This window comes from Rhipicephalus microplus, chromosome 4 (assembly GCF_043290135.1).
Source record: "Rhipicephalus microplus isolate Deutch F79 chromosome 4, USDA_Rmic, whole genome shotgun sequence".
NCBI lineage: Eukaryota > Metazoa > Arthropoda > Arachnida > Ixodida > Ixodidae > Rhipicephalus > Rhipicephalus microplus.
The window spans coordinates 109,051,014-109,072,776 of NC_134703.1; the positions used below are offsets into that span (position 1 = coordinate 109,051,014).

Sequence of the window (21,763 nt, forward strand, 5' to 3'; positions counted from 1 at the left end):
TCACGACGAATTGGTCTGGTCCCAGCATAATCCCCATAGAAATAATGTATTAAAAACCTTGGTTATACATTGTAGTTTCACGTTGGCCCTGAATCTTACGACGACTTTCAAATTCCGTCAAAAAAAATAAAAAATAACTTTTACTTGAATAAAACATCGACCAAATATTAACGAATGCAAAATATAAACTTGAGTTCCTCAAGGTTGACGATTGGATAAGTAGAGTGTGAGACAGGATGTCTTCTCAGAAGGGAAAATGCATTCTCCTGGAAGTTCATGCGCTTCTACATACGCCTCCATGCCATGCCTACAAATCTGGGTTCGCTACCTAGTCAAGCTCTATCCACATAGAGTACAGTCGCCGACCGATTTTTCGGACCTGGCGGGGACCGAGAAAAAGTTCGAAAAATCGAACAGTCTGAAAAATTCGTTTTTGTCAGAAATATGAACTTTATTGCATCAGGCAAGCTTTAAAAAAGTCCATGATTCTGCCTTGCCTTTCTTATGTGATTCTTAAAGAGAAAAGAAGAGAAACGTGAGTCCCGTAACTGTCTGCATCAGAGTGCGACACCTCAACAGTAGCTCACAAGGAATGGGGGCAAGGAGGGATTAAAAGGATAGGAATAAAGGTATAGAGATAGAGAGGGGGAAGGAGAGAGCGAGGCGCAGGGATAGCGAACGACAGGAACCGACAGAAGTAAAGAGCAGATGAGAAAGATGGGCACGGTCGCAAGAGTTCGAGGACGGGGCACCACTCAGCGAGAGCTCTTGTCGGAGGCAGGAGATGGCGTAGGGCGAGCCAGTCGGCCAGAGCTGCGCTGTCGTCGGAGATCATGGGGGCACAAGCAGTCGGCACGAAATCCAGAGAGCGAGTCCCTGCCTTGCCTCATACTATGCTTGGAAGCAATTTGGTTCGCCTGTATTTGCGCCAAGGTAACATCGTCACCGTAAATTCTCGGCCAAAGCGTCACCGCGGTGGCAATCTCCGCCGCCGATGGCTGTGGGCGATCATCGTCATCATCATCTGAACCGCTCTCCGGCTGCGGCATAACCTGGCAAAGAATTTCTTCGTCTGTAGGCTCTGCGCATGAAATTGTCATCGTGCGCACGAGCAAAAACTGTCATCGTGGCAGGCACATTCACTATTCACTATTCTAGGAACCATACTACAACCATACATTCACTTCACCACTGCCCAGCTCTGCCTCCTCCCTGTACGGTGCGATGACGATAGTGCTGACCACTATGGCTGACCGAAGACTAAAAAATGGTCCCGTGCCGCATTTTCTAAAGCGGACACGGCCTCCGAAACTTGAAATATGACGTTCGCTTTCCAATGCGGTGCCAGAAAAGCCATTTTAAAATTAAGCCACTAAGCTTAGTCAAGCCGGCCGAAAATCCAACAAGGCGGCGTCCGTAATATTCCGTGGCGCGGCTCAAAACAAGCTATTTAGTCCGAAAAATCTAACTTTAGGGGTCAAATTCGTCCGAAAAATTTGTCGAAAAAATGCATTAGCCCTATGGGAACCCAGACGGTGCCCTCTTTAAGTCCAAAATACCAAACAAGTCCAAATTTTTGGAGTCCGAAAAATCGGTCGGCGACTGTAGCTTCAGCCAGCCAAAAAGCTGATACTTCGAGGTTTTCGGTTCGTGAAAACTTGTCCTGGTCTACATACAGCTAATCTCATGCCTTTGTAAGGGGACTCACTCGCTGGATTCCGTGCCGACCGGTTGTGCCCTCGCGATCTCCGACGTCAGCGTAGCTCTGGCAGACTGGGCTCGCCCTACATCATCTCCTGACACCGACCTCTGACGACAGTGTAGCTATGACCGACTGGACTTGCTCTACACCACCTCCTGACACCGACAAGAGCTCTCGCAAGTGGTGCCCCATCCTCGGACTCCTGTGACCATTTTTCCATCTTTCCTATCTCTCCTATCCCCTCAATATAGCGTCACTCTCTGGCTTACCTCAAGCGTCTTTCACTCTCTCTACACCTTTATTCCCATCATTTTAATCCCTCCTCACCCCCATCCCTTGTGAGCTACTGTTGAGGTGTCGCTCGCTAAAGCAGACAGTTACGGGGCTCACTTTTCTCTTCCTTTCTCTTTTAGAACCACTTAGTAGCCTTTGTCACACTCGCAGTCACAGGCTTGCGTGCACACGCGTAAAGGCGGGACGTAGCTGTTTTCACCATGCAAAATTACTTGACATCAACATACATAATAAGAGCAAGACACCACTAGTTACACTTCACAAGGCAACAAATTACAAGGTGCACAGCTCAGTCGCGCACGAAGGCCTTCTACATGCATTCTACGAAGACTCATGGTCTGTCCCCATTATGTGATAGCGATGATACTGTGGTTAACTTTTCTGACTGGAGGCTTTTAGCAAAAAGGTTTCAGTTTCGTTATGACGTGCAGGCAATTTTCGGACTAATTATTGGCAGAAATATGCGCGCTGAATTTTATTATATTTTTAAGATTCACAATAAAGATTCGCTTGCACCTCTTTCAACTAAATAATACCGCCATTAGCTGCCATCGGCAAGAATAGTTTAATCTACCTTTCCTGCAGAGGCACAAGGTTGTGCCGTGGGCTTATTCAAGCAGTCTGTACCCGTTTTTTGGACAAGGCTGAGTCTCACTGCCGATAATGTTAGTTTTTCGTGGTCCCCTGAAAGCCACATAATTGGAGTTCCATTGTATGTCAGTGCTCGGATCATTCTCGCTCATAGTGATCCCTATAAGCAAGTGTGGCTCACTGTGTAATGATATCAGACTATGGAGCGCAGGCCCTGGCATGTTCTGGCACCATGACACAAGAAGTGCATCTGATCCAAATGCCGTACTTGATTTATGTTACCTCTTGGCCAATAGCATGCTGTCTACTGTTCCCCATCAAACAGCAGGCACTAGCAGCGCCTAAGAGAGTGAGCGCAGGTATGAAAAGAGGTCATTAAATAAACGGCAACTTCCTGCTGAGCTGCTACACGCTCCTTGCTACGCATGGCTGCGACACTTTGCTGAGATCTTCATAGCAGTGTCTGCACAACATGATGTGTTTTCTCATCAAGCTCAAGGAGTGGTACATGACCTTTTCAAAGAAGTAGAGTACATAAGCTACCCAGCATTACTAACATGCACAATTAAATAACATCACACATTGTAGTGAAGTATAATGGCACTGAATGTATACCTGGACTAGAAGACCTTCCAGCTGATGCATTAAAAGAAAGAAAAAAAGAAATGTCAAAGGGACTTCTTGCATCTGCACCAGCAAATGCGTATCTTGTATTTAAAAGGAATGTGTTGCTATTAAAAATAGATATGTTACTGTTAAGCCGTAACAAGCCTGTGCAATGCAATGTCTTACCTTGTTCTGCGGGCAAGGAGATATAGGCGGTCAGCCGTGGCCGAATAGTCCTGCAAGACAGTATGAGAGTAACTTTTAATCGAAAACATGCCATACGTCAGGAGGTGGCTTCGAATGTGATACTCAAGGACACAGAAGATTTTGTTAACTTCCAAGTAGATGAAAGGTTCAATGTTTTATGGGAGAAACAGAGAAAATTAAAGCAAAACAAGCAACAAAGAAAAACTAAACTCACTTTGAGTGCAAGGCATTGAAAAGCCGAATGCCATCGGCGAGACCGCAAATTTGGATGAGATCGTCTCTTGTGAGTCTCAGAAGGTCAGCACCTGAAACAACGCCACAGGCACAGAAAAAAAATACTAAAGTATAGGCCACTTATAACGTAACTGCTTATAGTGCAGAACCGCTTACAATTCGGTCTTTTTCTCGTTTACCCTCCCATGGAACCTCATGTATACGCATACAGCTTATTGTGGAGTCCCCCAAGATGAAAGACCGGTTATAATGCGGTTGCCGGAAATTGTTTGTGACAAACATGGTAGCGAGTGCGCTTCCTTAAGAAGACGTGCTGGGTGCGCCGCTGGGGAGTGAACGACGAGGTCGTTACGGAGAAGGAAGGGACATGGAGCGAACGAACGAGGGTAGAGGAAAGAAAAAGAAGAAAATGAAAAAAGACGGCGGGGCAGTGCGCGGGCTCGCCGAGTAAGAGAGGAGGATGGTTGGCTCGGTGACCGAAAAGACTTTGCACCGGCGCCGCCGCGGCTACAGCGTACTACGTCACTAGTGCGGCTTTGGCCACCGCCGGTCAACGTGGCATGTGCGATCCCGTCCTTATCAACTGCATGCGCTTAAGAGTTTCCTGCTTCCTCGTCGGTAAATTGAAAACCTTTTACAGTCTTATGACGCGAGCTTTCACTTTTGCTGCCAGTGCACTGTAGTACGTAAGCTAGCTTGGCGAGTTGTCGTCGTTGCTGATCTCCCGGCCGTGAACGCGAACTTCGTATCACGCACGCCGTTCTTGGTTCACTGTTAGCGTGATCTTTTTGATGCCGAATCTTCATGTTTCAGACAAACTTTTCGCGACAACATACCAAACGGCAAGCTAGGCCTAATCGGAATTGTTAAGCATCGATCGATAGTGGTCGCGTGAATCTAAGCTGCAGTTTGGTACCGAATGAACAAAACTTTTTGCGGTGGCCGCACTTGACAGGAAAGAATGCATATCGTTAAAGAAAAAGAGGACAGCCCGCGTAGCACTCAAACACAGGTTCACGATTCGATTGCAATGTCTTAAATTGTCTGCGCGCCCATGAAATCGAAAGGTTAGCGTCTTTCAACGCATCAAATTCTGGACGTGATTCGACATATTTTCTGTGTAATGCACATAATCGAGGCTGTCTGGTAGTCAGCGAATTTCCCCGATGGTGCTTTCATTTGTTAGACCCTCCCTCCCTTTTACGTTCATTTCATTGACAACGTGTCTCTTTGGACGTTACGTTCTTTCAACATTCAGAAATTTAAATGTTAGCAAGCACGCATCGCATGTTCCGATTCTCAGACAGGCAAAGCTGCATGCTCAACACATTTTGCGCAAGTGCGACCATTGAAAAAGGTTGGTTTGGTTATACGTAGTGCGGTACCGCTTATAGTGCGGATATTCGCTACTCCCGCGACTTACGTTATAAGCGGTCTATACTGTAAATGTCAGTGTTCGCCCCAATGAAATAATGGTAACTATTATCTCAGCCTGCAAATCTAGAAGAAGGTTTGCAAAGGCCACAGCAATGAGCACAATGTCCGCCGACTCCACAAGAGAGAATCAATTAAAACAAATACAATATATCAATAACAAAATTATTGAGGAAAGAATGAGAGCACAGGTGACGAAATTTTAGGTTAAACAACAACAAAGAACAGAGTATGGAAGCAGGGACAGATTGAAGTATCCCAGTTTTGAATCAGATTTATGCCCGTAGATTTCTTACTGGGCCCTGGTCTTAAGCGTACATTTGCAGAGAGAGTGCCACAAAATTTTACAGGCAGCATATTAATGAGTCATCTTGTTTAAGTCTGCCACAATGTTTCCCTAAAACTCATCTGACTCTAGAATGTCCGGCACTTGACAGCTAGCACTCTATATATTGTCACGGGGTCATGACGTGGCCGAAGACAGGAGACTTTATGTTGAGATTTAACTGTTTATTTGGGCGAACCTGTGCCCGGTAAATGGAAGGTCCGATTACAGTAGCAGTCTTGCTTCGATAGCAGTGAACGGAGCGTCGGCCGTCAATCAACTACTGACAAGCGGCGAAGTGCGTCGGCATTTATACTCTTGCCATCGAATGTTCTAGCGTTATCCCTGGCGGTGGCGTAGGTTCCAGAATAATCTGTACAGTTTGCAGAGTGGGCGTGATCTTATCAAAATGATCTACTAAAGTCCCGAAGCTTCTCGAAAACTGCAGGTGCGGTTTGCACTCAGAATTGTGTAGTGTTTTGGGGCGATAACAAAACTTGAGAAATGGAACGTGGCATTGCCCCCCTCTCAAAAAGGCATCGTCCCGATGCTTTAACTAATGATGAAGGTACAACAATAATGCAAGAAAGTACAATGAATAAATCACGATACAATAATAATACGAAAAAAACACTGCTTCAGTTTGTTAACGCGCATGAAACGGCTCGAGGCGCGCGACATGGACGACTTCAGGTCGCGATCGGCGTCGTTGAGAGTTCGTGATGCCGGCGGGGACAACCTCGTAATCAAGTGGGCCGAGACGTCGAACCACCCTGTACGGTCTGAAGTACCGTCGCAGAAGCTTTTCACTTAGTCCTCACCCAAACGCATTCACCGGGCTGGTATTCCACGAAGCATCGTCGAAGATTATAACGGCGGCTGTTGGTCGTCTGTTGATTCTTGATACGGAGACGCGCGAGTTGTCGGGCTTCTTCGGCGTATTCACTCACATCGAGATTTTCTTCGTCGGTGACGTTGCGTAACATGGCATCGAGCGTCGTTGCCGGGCTCCTTCCGTAGACCAATTTGTATGGAGATATCTGCGTCGTCTCCTGCACCGCCGTGTTGTATGTGAAGGTCACAAACGGAAGAATGACGTCCCACGTCTTGTATTTGACACCGACGTACATTGCCAGCATGTCGGCGATCGTCTTGTTTAGCCGCTCGGTGAGGCCATCGGTCTGTGGGTGGTACGCTATCATCCAGCGGTGGTTTGTCTGGCTGTATGCCAAGATCGCTTTAGTTAGGTCAGCAGTAAATGCCGTTCCTCTGTTGCTAATAAGGACCTCCGGGGCGCCGTGACGTAGGACGATATTTTCGACGAAGAACTTAGCTAGCTCGGATGCACTGCTTTTAAGCAGGGCTTTTGTCTCGGCGTAGCGGGTGAGGTAGTCGGTAGCTACCACGATCTATTTGTTTCCGAAAGCCGACGTCGGGAACGGCCTCAGTAGGTCCATACCAATCTGCTGGAAAGGTCGGCGAGGTGGTTCAATAGGCTGCAGAAGTCCCGCTGGCCTTGTCGGCGGTGTCTTGCGTCACTGACAGTCTTGGCATGTCCTCACATAACGAGTGACGTCGGCGGTAAGACGTGGCCAATAGCACCTTTCTTGTATCCTTGCGAGCGTGCGAGAAACACCGAGGTGCCCTGCCGTCGGAGCGTCGTGCAGGGCCTGCAAGAGTTCTGGTCGCAGAGCTGAAGGCACCGCAAGGAGGTACTTGGCTCGAATCGGTGAAAAGTGTTTTTTTTTGGAGAAGACCGTTTCGCAGGAAGAACGACGCAAATGCGTGCTTGAATACCTTCGGGACTTCGGCGGTCCTGCGTTCGAGGTATTCTATTAGGACCTTAAGTTCCGGGTCGGCCCGCTGTCGTTCAGCGAAGTCGTCGGTAGTTATCGTTCCCAAGAAGTAGTCGTCATGCGGGTTGTCGGGTGGTGGTTGGTCGACAGGCGCACGAGAAAGACAGTCGGTGTCGAAGTGTTTCTTTCCAGACTTGTAAGCGACGGTAATGTCATATTCTTGAAGTCTCAGGCTCCATCGTGCGAGGCGACCTCAAGGGTCCTTCAAGGTGGCTGGCCAACACAAGGCGCAGTGGTCGCTCACAACTTTGAAGGGCCTTCCGTAGAGATAGGGGCGAAATTTCGACGTAGCCCAGATGATGGCGAGGCACTCCTTTTCTGTTGTGGAATAATTGGCTTCTACTTTGGATAGCAATCGGCTGGCGTAACTAATAACCCTTTCAAGTCCGTCAGCCCTCTGCACAAGAACGGCGCCAAGGCCTACGCTGCTTGCGTCAGTGTGTATTTCTGTCTCGACGAAATCGTCGAAATGGGCAAGTAACGGAGGCGTCTGGAGGCGATGTTTAAGCTCCTGGAAAGCGTGTTCTTGCGGCGTTTCCCACTTGAACTCCACGTCTGCCTTGGTAAGGTTAGTGAGTGGATCGGTGATGAGGGCAAAGTTTTTCACGAACCGCCTATAATAGGCGCACAGGCCCAGAAATCGGCGCACCGCCTTCTTGTCAGTGGGCGGCGGGAAGTCGGGGATGGCGGCTGTTTTTTATGGATCGGGACGAATTCCAGAATTGGTACGCACGTGCCCCAGAAACAAGAGCTCCTCGAACGCAAATCTGCACTTTTCTGGCTTCAGTGTGAGTCCGGACGTCTTGATGGCTTGAAGTACAGCTTCAAGGCGCCGAAGATGCTCGTCGAAACTCGAAGAAAACACGACGACGACGTCCAAGTACACAAGGCAAGTCTGCCACTTCAATCCTGCCAGTACTGTATCCATAACGCGCTGAAAAGTTGCAGGCCCTGAGCAAAGGCCGAAGGGCATCACCTTAAACTCGAAGAGGCCGTCCGGTGTTATACGCAGTCTTCTCTCGGTCTCTTTCGTCGGCTTCGATTTGCCAATAGCCAGTCTTGAGGCCCATTGACGAAAAGTACTTGGCGTTATGGAGTTGATCAGGTGCGTCGTCTATTCGTGGGAGAGGATACACGTCCTTTTTTGTGATTTTGTTTAGACGGCGATAATCGACGCAGAAACGTAGGGTCCCATCATTTTTCTTCACTAACACCACGAGGGACGCCCACGAATTCTTTGATGGCTGGATGATGTCATCTCGCAGTATTTCATCAACTTGTCTCTTCATGGCTTCATGTTCTCGCGTCAAAACCCTGTACGGACTCTGACGGAGTGGTCTGGCATTTTCCTCGGTTATGATGCAATGTTTCGTGATTGGGGTCTGCCGAATTTTTGATGACGACGAAAAGCAATCTTCGTATTGCAGGAGCAGGGCCTTGAGCTGTTCTTGCTTATGGTTCGGAAGTCTGAGATTAACGTTGAAAGCTGTGGGAGGGGCTTGGTTCTTCTGAGCAGGTTCCGCAGAATCGGCGAGGGCGAAAGCACTGGTGGCATCCACAATTTTTTCGATGTATGCGACCGTTGTTCCTTTGTTCACATGTTTGTACTCATTGCTCAAATTTGTGAGCATAATCATTGCTTTGCCTCCCCGCAGCTCTGCAATTCCTCTTGCGACGCAAATATTTCGGGTGACCAATAGATGCAAACTGTCTTCAACGACGCCTTCTAAGTCGGATGATTTAGGAGCACCGACTGAAATAATGACGCTGGAGCGAGGCGGAATGGTGACTTGTTTTTCCAGCACATTCAAGGCATGGTTTTCTGACGGCGTGTGCGGCGGTAGTGCTTCTTGTGTGGATAACGTTATCGACTTTGTTCTGAGGTTGATGACAGCACCATGGAGGCATATGAAGTCCATGCCAAGGATGACATCTCTCGAGCAACGCTGTAGGACTACGAAGACTGTAGGATAAATACGGCCGTTAATGGTGACTCTCGCTGTGCAGATTCCTGCAGGCGTTACGAGATGACCTCCGGCTGTGCAGATTTCAGGGCCTTCCCAGGCTGTCCTAACTTTCTTTCAACTTTGCGGCGAACGACACACTAATGACGGAGTAGTCGGCTCCAGTATCAACGAGAGTTGTCACACTGTGGCCGTCGATAAGAATGTCAAGGTCGCTAGTTCGCCGTCTCGCATTACAGTTAGGGCGTGGCGTCGGGTCACGGCTGTGTCGGCTTGTTCTGCTGCTTCCATGTTGCGTCGTCAGGCCACCCTCAGTAAGTGAGTTTTCGCCGTCAAAGCTTTGCCTGGTTGGCGTTGTGTTTGGAAAGTTCCGTCGCGGCGTTGTCGTCGGAGGAGAATCTTCGGTAGTTCGTTGCACAGCTACCGCACCTCCATCGGTTGCTGCCCTTAGTTTCCCGGATACGGGCTAGGAGACCGGCCCCGCGTTGGGCCAGAGTACTGCCGGTGGTGTGGTGACATGCGGCGGCTGGGCGACGGCAAACGGGAAGGACTTCGTGGTGTCCATTGAGTTGCTGTCAGGTAGTCCGCAATGTCACGTGGCCGTTCTCCAGGCTGCGAATGCAGTGCATTGACGGCGAAGCCACGCATTACCATCTGTCGGTACTGGCAACAGCGGTATGTGTGCCCGGCCTCGCCGCAGTGGTAGCAGAGCGGGCGGTTGTCAGGTGCACGCCAAACTTCCGTTTTCCTCGGTGCACTGCGCTGGCCCGCTGGCGAACGGTAGGACGTTGGTGGGGGTGGTGGCGGCAGTGGCGTCTGGCGACGGAAGTTCGACGGGGCGGTATTTTGGTGTGGACGGGGAGGAGCGTTGTGGCGCACTGCAGCGGCGTAGCTCATATTTGCTGGCTCGGGCAGCGGTGTTTGGGGAACTCGAAGCAATTGCCGAACTTCTTCTCGCACAATTTCGGCAATCAAATCCACTTGAGGCTGCGACAAAGGCAACAGCTTGCGCAGCTCTTCCCGCATGATCGCTCGGATCGTTTCACGCAGGTCTTCAGAGTCACTGGCTTGAGCAGCAGCGCAATCTGGTGTCAGGCGACGATTATACTGTCTGGTGCGCATATCCAGGGTCTTTTCGATAGTGGTCGCTTCGGATACAAACTCTTAGTTGGTGTTCGGTGGATTCTTCATTAGCCCCCCGAAGAGCTCCTGTTTGACCCCTCGCATGAGGAAACGAACTTTCTTCTTCTCGAGTATGTCTGGGTCAGCGTGACGAAATAGGCGGGTCATCTGTTCTGTGAAAACGGCAACATTTTAATTTGGCAGCTGAACCCGGGTCTCTAGTAAAGCAGCGGCCCTCTCTTTGCAAGCGACGCTCGCGAACGTTTGCAGGAATGCGCCGCAGAAAACATCCCACGTTCGGAGTGTGGACTCCCGATTCTTGAGCCAGGTCTTTGCGGTGTCTTGCAAATAGAAGAACACACAACGGAGCTTTTCGTCATTGTCCAGGTGGTTGAGGGCGGCCACACGGTCGTATGTTTCTAGCCAGGTCTACGGGTCTTCGAACGATGACCCATGGAAAATTGGTGGTTCCCTGGCTTGATACATGACGATCGTGGGCTGGGACGCTGCGGTTGTCATTATCGCTGCAGTCGCGGTCATAGCCTTGGTCTTCCGCGCCTTGTCTTGTAAAAGCCCGTACTCCGGTAATAGCCCTTGCTGTCGCGGGCTTGTTCGCTGCTCCTGGTTGGCGTCGGTGTCTTCTCCAAGACGTGGGCTGGGTTCACGGCTTTACGGGGGGGTGTCCGGTACATGAACGAAGCAGCACCTCCACCAGATGTCACGGGGTCGTGACGTGGCCGAAGACAGGAGACTTTATGTTGGGATTTAACTGTTTATTTGGGCGAACCGGTGCCCGGTAAACGGAAAGTCTGATTACAGTGTGCTGAGGTTTATTCGAGCAGAGAAGTCGCAACGAGGTCGCGACGGAAAATGGGCGTATGGCAAGTCTGGCAAAAGCGGCGCAAGCTCTCGCGCAAGCAGAGCACGGGGCTTTTCGTTATCTTCCGAAGGCGCATACGCGTTGGTGCGTATGCTCCACTACAATACCCCCGGGGTGAAGGGTAGCCATCCTGGCGATTAAGGGAGTAGGCACAATAAGGGGGTCGTAGTAGGGCTTGAGACAGTCGACGTGTACGGTCTCGCGTCCTCGACGGTGCAAATCTGGTGATTGTGTTAATAGCTCGATGATGTAATTCACCAGGAAGGTCGCATCAATGACACGGTACGGACCATGGTACCGGGCCAGAAGTTTAGAAGATAGGCCAGGAACGTGCGGGGGCACCCAAAGCCACACAAGGGAACCAGCACGAAACGTAGGAGCTATGTGGTGAGCGTCGTCGTGTCGAGTCTTTTGTAGACCTTGAGCCTCACTTGTCAGCGACCGAGCCAACTGACGCCAGTCTTCAGCGTATCTGGCGACTTCCGAAAGCGGGGAGCACTCAGATACATCAGGGCGGTACGGGAGTATAGTGTCGAGTGGGTGGGAAGGTTCGCGGCCGTACAATAGAAAGAACAGGGAAAAACCGGTAGTCGCTTGCGTCGCGGTGTTATAAGCGAAGGTAACAAAAGGCAATACAGCGTCCCAGTTAGTGTGGTCGGAGGAGGTGTGCATCCTCAGCATGTCTCGCCAAGTGTGCGGTTGAACCGCTCAGTGAGACCATTTGTCTGTGGATGGTATGCGGTAGATTTCCGGTGGATGATGTTGCATTCAGCGAGGATAGCTTAGATGACCTCCGACAGGAGCACTCGACCCCTATCACTGAGTGATTCCTGCAAAGCACCATGGCGAAGAATGAAGCTGCGGAGAATGAAGAGTGCCAATTCGTGGGCGGTCGCTGCCGGTAGAGCTGCAGTCTCAGCGTAGCGTGTCGATGATCGACTCCGACAATAATCCACCGGTTTCCAGAGCTACTATATGGGAGGGGGCCATAGAGGTCAATATCGACACGGTCGAATGGGCGAGCCGGGCATGGGAGCGGCTGTAACATGCCAGTAAGGTGCCGCGGAGGTGTCTTGTTCTGTTGGCAAGTGGTGCAAGACTGAACGTATTTCTGCACAAAGCGATACATTCCTCGCCAGTAATATCGTTGGTGCAGCCTTTCGTAGGTTTTCAAGACACCTGCGTGAGCACTTTGGGAATCTGCATGGAAATTCATGCAGATGTCAGAGCGCATGAGTTGGGACAGCAAGGAGCCACTTTGGACCACCAGGCATGTAGTTGCGGCGGTACCGAATGTTGGCTCGTAAGGAAAAGTGGGCTGCTTGCCGGCGTAGCACTCTCGTGGAAGGGACAGCAGACGGATCGGTAAGGTAGTCGACTAACAATGCAAGGTATGGGTCTTTACGCTGCTCCGAAAGCATGTCAGTGGTGTCGAGTGGTGACAAGATGGTAAAAGGGGGTGACAGAGAAGCCACGTCTGGTGTTAATGGCGATTGGGAAAGTGCATCGGCGTCCGCATGCTTGCTACCGGAATGATATACGACACGGATGTCGTATTCCTGCAATCGAAGTGCCCAACGCCCCAGACGTCCGGACGGGTCTTTCAAGGTGGACAGCCAACATAGAGCATGGTGGTCTGTGACCACGTAGAAAGGACGGCCGTAAAGGTACGGGCGAAACTTCGTAAGCGCCCAGATTATGGCCAAACACTCCTTCTCTGTCACTGAGTGCGACTTGCATAAGCGACTACGTACTCGGTTTGGGTGCCTTTCCGTTGTGCCAAAACTGCGCCAAGACGAACGCCACTTGCATCAGTGTGAGTTTCTGTGGCAGCAGTGGGGTCGTAGTGGCGAAGAATAGGTGGTGAGGTCAGCAGGCGGCGCAGCTGGTGAAATGCGTCGTCACATGCAGGTGACCATGCAGATATACCTTTGCTGTTGGAAAGCAGACTAGTCAGAGGTGCGATGATGGACGCGAAGTTGCGCACGAAGCGACAAAAGTAAGAGCAAAGACCAACGAAAATTCTTAGGGCTTTCAGTGATGTGGGCATCGGGAAGTCAGCGACAGCTCGAAGCTTATCGGGATCCGGAAGAACACCGTCTCTTGTGATGACGTGTCCTAAGATGGTTAGTTTTCGGGCTGCGAAGTGGCACTTCTTGGTGTTAAGTTGTAGGCCTGCAGAAGCTAGACACGTCAGAATCTCGTGGAGACGATGAAGATGTGTCGAGAAATCAGCTGAAAAGACTACGATGTCATCTAGGTAACACAAGCAAGTTTTCCACTTGTGGGCACGTAATATGGTATCTATCATGCGCTCAAACGTCGCAGGCGCGTTGCAGAGCCCAAAAGGCACGACTTTGAACTCATATAGGCCATCCGGCGTTACAAAGGCTGTTTTAGGGCGATCACATTCAGCCATTGGCACCTGCCAATACCCAGAACGCTGATCCAAGGATGTAAAGTACTCAGCGCCTTGTAAACAGTCAAGAGCATCGTCTATTCGTGGTAGCGGGTAGACATCTTTCTTTGTAATCTTGTTTAACGCGCCGATAGTCCACGCAAAATCGAACGGTGCCATCTTTTTTCTTTACCAGAACCACGGGTGACAACCAAGCACTTTGAGAAGGCTGTATGACTCCACGTTTAAGCATGTCATCTACTTGCTCCGTAATGACGCGGCGCTCTTCGGCAGAAACGCGGTAAGGACGCTGTCGCAGAGGCGAATGTGAGCCGGTATCAATAGTATAAGTGACAGTCGTGGTGCGGCCCAAACCAGGTTTCTGAAAGTCGAAAGAAGAGTGAAACTTGTCAAGGAGAGCAACAAGTTGGCTGCGATGCGAGGGGGGAAGGTCTGCGTCAATAGCATTGTCGAAGGCTGGCAAGCTTGATGGCTCAGACGCATGAGTGATTGCGGCAATGTGACATGGGGATTCGTCGGGAAGAATAATATCATTGATAAGGTCGACAGGTTGTACATATCCTAAGGTTTCACCACGGAGTAAGCCAATGGGGTAGTTGCAGTGGTTGGTAACCAGCATTACGGTTAAACCAGACGCAATTGTAAGAAGGGCAAATGGGAGCACGATGCCCTTGCGTTCTGTAAAAACAGGAGATGGCGTAAACACCACCGTGGCGTCAGGTTGTGCCACACATGAAAGGCTAATAGGAACTGAAGCTTCCGGAGGCAAGGTGATGTCGTCGTCAGCGATGAGTTTGCAGAGCAGAGGTGAATGGTCGGGCGATGGAAATTCACAACTTGGCACTAGGGACACTTCCGCACGGCAACAATCGATGATAGCTTCATGACGTGATAAGAAATCCCAACCCAGGATGAAGTCATGAGAGCAAAATGGTAGTATAAAAAATTGGACGATGTACAAAACGTCTTGGATGATGACGCGCGCCGTACACACAGCCGAGAGATGAATGCGTTGTGCGCTAGCCGTGGACAGCACGATGCCACAGAGAGATGTGGTCACTTTCTTCAGTTTGCGACAAAATTTTGCGTTCATCACAGAAACGGCGGCCCCAGTATCAATTAATGCTTGTGTAGCGACTCCCTCAACATTGACATCAACAACATTTTGCGGCGAAAATGGAGGCCTTGATAATTGCGCAGAAGTTGCAGTTCTTGCCTCTGGAACTGCACTGATTAGTTTCCCACCTCAGGAGGTGGTCTACGACGCACAGGAGATGGCGATCGCCGACGAGGAGATGGGAAACGAGAAGTTGATGGGCAACGGTCCGAGTCATAGAGCCTCTGTTCGTATGCAGACGTGGTGGCCTGCTGCAACGCATAGGTAGGAGTTCCAAAGGAGGCGTACGCAGGTGTGGGACGGCGGAGGCAGTAGTGTGCGATGTGGCCAGCGATGCCACAAGCGAAGCAAATAGGATGGTTGTCATGGGTGCGCCACTCATTAGATGGACGGAAAAAGCGAGATGAGGGCCTGTAAACCGGAGGCGCTGCCGGAGGAGGTGGAGCCGATAAGGATACTGGATGCGGTGGGGGCCGTGCAACCACAGCTGCGTAGCTGAGAGGTGGAGATGGCGCAGGTGGTGCGTAGCTGACAGCTGAGAGATTAGATGCTGCTGAAGTGCATGCGTAAGAGGCCTGCACTGTAGGTAGGACATCACAAATTTCAGTGCGTATGGCCTGCTGCAGTGTCGAAGGCAGACTTGCGGTGGGTGCGTCGCTATGCGGCAGCAGGGAGATCTGTCGGGTGACTTCCTTCCTGATGAAGTCTTTGATCTGGTTGGACAGACTTTCTTGGCGAACGTTGGCATTTGCGAGTGCGACAGTCAAGATCGAATCCGGTGGTGAGAGACTCTGTCGGGCGATGGAATGCTGACGGCATAATTCATCGAAGCTCTGGCACAGGCTTACGAGGACTGCCACCGAGGTCGGGCTTTTCGCTAGCAACATCTGGAATGCACCATCCTCAATGCCCTTGAGAATCTGCCGAATTTTCTCTTCTTCGGGCATAGATGGGTTAACACGCCTGCAGAGGTCGAGCACAACCTCAATGTAACTCGTAACCATCTCGCCAGGCTGCTGGGCTCTGTGGCGCAGACCCTGGTCAGCGCGGAGCTTGCGGACCTCTGGTCGGCCGAACGCTTCAGTTACGAGGGTCTTAAAGGAGGACCAGTTGGCGATGGCAGTTTCGCGGTTGATAAACCAAAGCTTAGCTACGTCTGCCAAGTAAAAGATAACGTAGGCGAGCTTAGAGTTGTCGTCCCACTTGTTGCTGGCGCTTACGCGTTCGTACAAGGAGAGCCAGTCTTCGACGTCTTGCTCACCACTTCCGCTGAAGATTGGTGGACCCTGCTGGCGAGTAGCGCCGGGGCAGGTAGACGGGGCAGCCGATGGTGCTGGCTGGGCTGGGACGGACTGGTTGGCGACTGCGTCAGTCATGTTTCGCGGTAGTCTCTCGGGCAACTTGCGAGAGCGGAGCTCCAGGTCTGCTTGGGGATCTCAGCAGCCTCCACCAAATGTGCTGACGTTTATTCGAGCAGAGAAGTCGCAACGAGGTCGCGACGGAAAATGGGCGTACGGCAAGTCTGGCAAAAGCGGAACAAGCTCTCGCGCAAGCAGAGCACGGGGCTTTTCATTATCTTCCAGAGGCGCATACGCGTTGGTGCGTATGCTCCACTGCAACAGTAGCAGTCTTGCACAGATAGCAGTGAACGGAACGTCGGCCGTCGATCAACTACTGACAAGCGGCGAAGTGCGTCGGCATTTATACTCTTGCCATCGAATGTTCTAGCGTTATCGCTGGCGGTGGCGTAGGTTCCAGAATAATCTGTACAGTTCGCAGAGTGGGCGTGATCTTATCGAAATGATCTACTAAAGTCCGGAAGCTTCTCGAAAACTGCAGGCGCGGTTTGCGCTGAGAATTGTGTAGTGTTTTGGGGCGATAAAAAAACTTGAGAAATGGAACGTGGCAATATATACAGTCAAACCCCTTTATAAGAGACACTGATAGAAGAGACAAGTGGGTATAAGAGACACCAGCGGGCCTACAGTAAAATACGGGTTGATAAGAAAATGCCGACAAGGTACCCTGCTTATAAGAGACATCTTATATAAAAGACAAGAATCGCTGCCCGGAGTATGACTGTAAATTCATTTGGTTTGTTGCACCGCCCTCCCCTTCCTATTATGACAATGTATGGGGCTGACTTCGCACCTCCTCCCTATTATGTCAATGTATAAAACTGACTTCGCACCCCCCTCTAAGGTGACTTCGGGAGTGGCCACCCACATAACCCTTAACCCCCCTCCCCCCCCGCTCTCTCCTGTGCGAGTAGACTACAGTAGACTCCTATCAAACCAAACTCTCTTAAATGAAATTGCTACTTGAATGGAACAACTACCCGTAATAAGTTTGGTTTCGTACTTGAATATTATACCCCTGTTTATCTCTCAATAAACGAAACCCTTCTTAAAGGAAACACATTTTCCTGGTCCCTTCAGGTTTCATTTAACAGGAGTTGATGCACGTGTGTATGTCTGTGACAGTTGTTCGTATTCACGAGCGCGCGTATGTGTGTGCGCGTGCGTGCATGTGTGTGTGTGTGTGTGTGGAGTCTACTGTAGTGAGTTGAGTGGCTTCCGGGCCTTTGTCATGTAAGTAATCGCAAAGCACCACGGCTGCTGCAGCTAGCCATAGCAACAGTTGGTGCATTTGTTTTGCAGGTGCTTCCGTGGCATGTGTGTGCAAGAGCAGACGATAATCAACCTGACGTGTGTCACAGCTTAGCTTGGTGTCCAGAAAGCAAAACAGAAAATTGTCCACATAAAAATAGCGGCCACATGTTATGGGCCATAATTATAAATTATTTAGCGAGAATAAAGAAATCATGGTGCGAGTATCGTGCTTCCTGTACCTATAAGAAACGCTTGCAGCAAATAATGTGCATGCTACAAATATGGTGGCACCACCCCTTTAAAGAATTGATGAACGCTAAAGAGAATTGAGCGAGACTCACCAGAAAAACTAGCAAAGGTGCGGGTGAAGTTTGCAAAGCGGTTCTGCTGAAGCCAGTGGGCCGTCTCGTTGGCACTGGCTTCCGACGACAAATGGGAGCTCGGTGGTGACTGATAATTCTGCTGGTGAAACAGGCCAGGGTATTTCATTGTCAGTTCTGCTTTGAACATGTTGTCAAGCAACAAAACTCTGAGTTTTCATTACTCTCTGAGATTACTCTCATTTTACTCTGAGATTACATTTTTTTCGCGCTTCATGTCATGGCAAAAAATACAGGGTGTTGGCCAGCATATGTACGTTTAGGACATGCTACAGTTTTTGCAGACTTATGCAAGTACAGTGGAACCCCGATCATATGACTTTCAGAAGATCACGCAATACCGTAATATAATCCGGCCATTGTATAACCAAAAAACTAGGATTCGATTACAGGCAGCGACACTCACTCCTGCCCCCCAAAAAATGGGTACAGGCCGCCTGAATAAGCCCACAGCACGACCTTGTGCTTCTGCAAGGAAAGTTGACTAAATTATTCTTGCCAGTGGCAGCTAATGGCAGCATTACTTAGTTGAAGGAGATGCGAGCAAATTTTTATTGTCAACTTAAAAAAAATGGAGCACAAGGCGCATCTTTCTACCGATAAATGACATGCGAAAAATTGTCAGCGCGTGAAAAGGAAACCGAAAACACATTGTCAACAGTCTCCCATCAGAACAATCAGACACATTGTTATCGTCATAACATAATGGCAATGGATCACGAGCTAGCGTAGAATGCCTTTGTGCGCAACTGAGCTGTGTGCATTGTAATTTGTTGGCTTGTGAAGTTCAATGAGTGATGTCCCACTGTTATTATGAACGTTGACATTAAGTGAAAGTAATTTTGCACAGTGAAAACAGCTGTGTCTCGCCTTACGTGTGTGCAAGCCTGTGAATGTGACTGTGACAAAGGCAGGAGATCAGCTGAATGTGGACCAAGAAAAATTTCCACGGACCGAAAACTTGAAAATATCAGCTTTTTGAGCGGCTGAAGCTACTTTGTGTGGATAGAGCTTCACTATGTAAAGATCCTCAATACATATGCATGCAATTGCGGCACATGTAGAAGCACATGAACTTCCAGGAGAATAAATTTTCCATTCTAAGAAGACATCCTGTGTCTCTACTTTTCTATTGGCCAACCTAGGGGAACGCAAGTTAATATTTTGCGCTCGTGAATATTTGGATGACAATCGGTTCGAGTAAAGGTAGTTTTTTCTATGAAAAACCAAGGTTTTTTCATACATTACTTCTATAGAAATTTCCCTGGGAACAAACCGATTCAACGTAAAATGTGGGTCCTCGACCGGGGGACGTATAATCGAAGTTCCACTGTAGCATTAGTCTGCACTTAAGTATGTTATTAAGTAAAGCAATGCAAACAGAATTACTACATCAAGCGCAAATAGCCCAGAATTTCGAAATAGAACAAAATATCCAAATCTTGCCACATTGCATTAAGCCAAGGTGTCACTCCATTCTATGGTAGTGCTCACTTGTCCAATTTACTTCTTTACTTTTTTCTTTCATTATGGCACTTACTTTATTGACTCAATTATTTACAGAAATTAAAATCCACAAAACAACACACGAGCTTTCATGGATGTCTAGGTGGCTCTAGATTATGACAACAAAAATTTTCTCAACTGTCAATTAGCTGGGTGTATGAATATTTACATGTATACTAAAGTTTTCTAACAAGGAAGCTCTGTTACATAATGACATCTCAAAGCACCATTAGTTCTAATGAACACTCCTAATACGAATAATGCTATAAAGTAGACATTTTGCATGTTTTACATTATTTTTTATAAAGCATGCCATTGGAGGCACCATGCATGCTAAACAAACACCATGAGGGTGCTCAGCATAAATAGGCAATCACAATGCATTAAAGACTAAGATTAATTTAGACTTTAAACATTTATTAATATAGTAAAGCTTGCAACAACAATAATAATAATAATAATAATAATAATAATAATAATAATAATAATAATATCTGGGGCTTTACATCCCAAAACCACAATATGATTATGAGAGACGCCGTAGTGGAGGGCTCTAGAAAGTTTGACCTTTTGGTGTTCTTTAACATGCACTGACATCGAACAGTACACAGGCCTTCACCATTTGGCCTTGGCCATTACCGAAATGTGGCTGCCACAACAGAAATCAAACCTGCGAGTTTGAAGTCGGCAGCCAAACATCCTAGCCACTGATGCACAGAGGAGGACGGTAAAGCTAGCAGCATCAAAAGGATGCCTAAAACTTTGGTAGCACCAAGCCACTGGATCAATAATATATGTGAAATACTGTCAACACTCATCTTACCGGCGATGACAGGGAAACATCAGAAACTTCAAGCACGTCGCTAGTTGAGCTGCCTGGGGTTCCAGGGTTCCTGCGAAGTGTATGCACAAAAAAAAAAAAAAAAGTGACAGCTTTGTCGCAAAGGCGGAGCAATGAACGGGATAGCAACAAATTGGAAGATCACATGCAGAATGGCAAGCAGATCGAAACGTGCCCCGCGTTTCTCACGCACAAATGACGCACGAAACGTACTCACAGGTACAGATGAAGAAGAATAAGCTTCTCAGTTGTTACCTCACTGTGTCTGAAAAGCACGTTCTTTTCGCAAACGGAGGTTGTGCAACGATTGCGGTAACCTTTGTGCACCCGGTAACTACAACAGAATCGTTCTGACGAAACCCAAAGGCTAGCCAAGGCATACGATTCTTCCCACTGCAAGATAAAAGCGCGCGATCGAGCGTACACTCCCTTATTCACTACGCGGGGCAAAGTTTGCGTGAGAGATAAGAGCCGCCGTGTGCTCACTGCGCCATCTTGCAGATAATGCTGAAAACACGATAGTTCCCCCCCCCCCCGAGATGCCCACCAAAACCTATAAATGGTAGATATGAATAACTTGCCATTTGAAGGTTGAAGGAGGTACCCTTCGGTGGGTCAGTGTTTAACGCCTCGCAGACTGGATGCGGAGGTCCCACATTCGATTCCACGCTCCGGAGTCTTTTTCTTGGATTTTCTTTTTCTTTATTGCGTTTTCATATATATAGATACGTATACATACACATACACGGTGCATGACACCGGCGCCGCCGCCGACGCGAAATTCAGCCGAGAGTGTCTATATGATTGCTATCACAATAAAAGGCAAACAAAATTAACACTGAATGCAGACAGCATTTGTGCTTTCTTAGAGTCGTTTGCACCCCTTAGTATGTTCCAAGTCTTTGAATGAAGCCAACAGAAACAATATGCGAATGTGTTGAGACAGTATGATTCAGGCTAACCCTACTAGACTTGTTTTACAGCAGTGCTTTATGCCAGCTGTTTATCTGGTTCAATATGTAAACAAGAAATTATTGCCACCAGCCAAGCTAATGACAGCCAAGCCTAATTAAGCCTAGTTGAGCATGTTAATACCTGATTAGTTAGCCTAATAAAAGTAATTCAGCCAGATCTTCAAGTAGCCCTATGCTTAATTGAAATTATGGTGTGCTCCATTACACCAAGCTCGTGAAGATGAGCCAAGCTAAGTCTAATAAAGGCTTAGCATTGTTAGTGCTAATTAGCTAATCAAGCCTATATTGGTTTGGGACACAAGCTAATCAGGACCAAGCGTCAAACATGCACATCAGGCTGGTTAAGGTAATTAGGGTGCTTGGTTTTGCCCTTGCCAAGACATTCACAATCAAACGAGTCAATACCTAGCAAATACTTGCGACTTACAATGTGATCACATGAACACTTTGTGCATCGGTGTGTGTATGTATGTATGTTTAGTCAAGCCAGGACCAGCCGAGTGCTGACCAGCATTGCTCTGCCCTAACCTTGAGCAACTCAATGGAAGCTGCACAAATGTTTTCTTTTTAACTTTAAGATAAATATTAGGCAACACCAATAAATTGTGCTTTGAATATAATAAAACAGCCATGCTGCTATGAGAAATGGCTTAGCCCAGGAGAATAGAATGGAAAATGGGTGACAACAACACTATGAAA

The 21,763-nt window shown here is 48.7% G+C and overlaps 1 protein-coding gene across 2 annotated transcripts in view; it reads right to left on the reverse strand.

Annotated features, from left to right (window-relative positions):
• LOC119172262 (transcription factor CP2 like gemini) overlaps positions 1 to 21,763 on the reverse strand; it is a 72,263-nt gene that overhangs the window by 17,267 nt on the left and 33,233 nt on the right. Inside the window, exons 14-17 of one of the 2 annotated variants that reach the window (XM_037423304.2) lie at positions 20,073 to 20,142; positions 17,705 to 17,822; positions 3,615 to 3,705; positions 3,380 to 3,429 (exon numbers count right to left, since the gene is read on the reverse strand). In XM_037423304.2, coding sequence (XP_037279201.2) covers positions 3,380 to 3,429; positions 3,615 to 3,705; positions 17,705 to 17,822; positions 20,073 to 20,142 — 329 coding nt within the window. Of the gene's footprint in view, positions 1 to 3,379; positions 3,430 to 3,614; positions 3,706 to 17,704; positions 17,826 to 20,072; positions 20,143 to 21,763 lie in introns of both variants that reach the window. The other variant, XM_037423303.2, reaches the window with a different exon arrangement.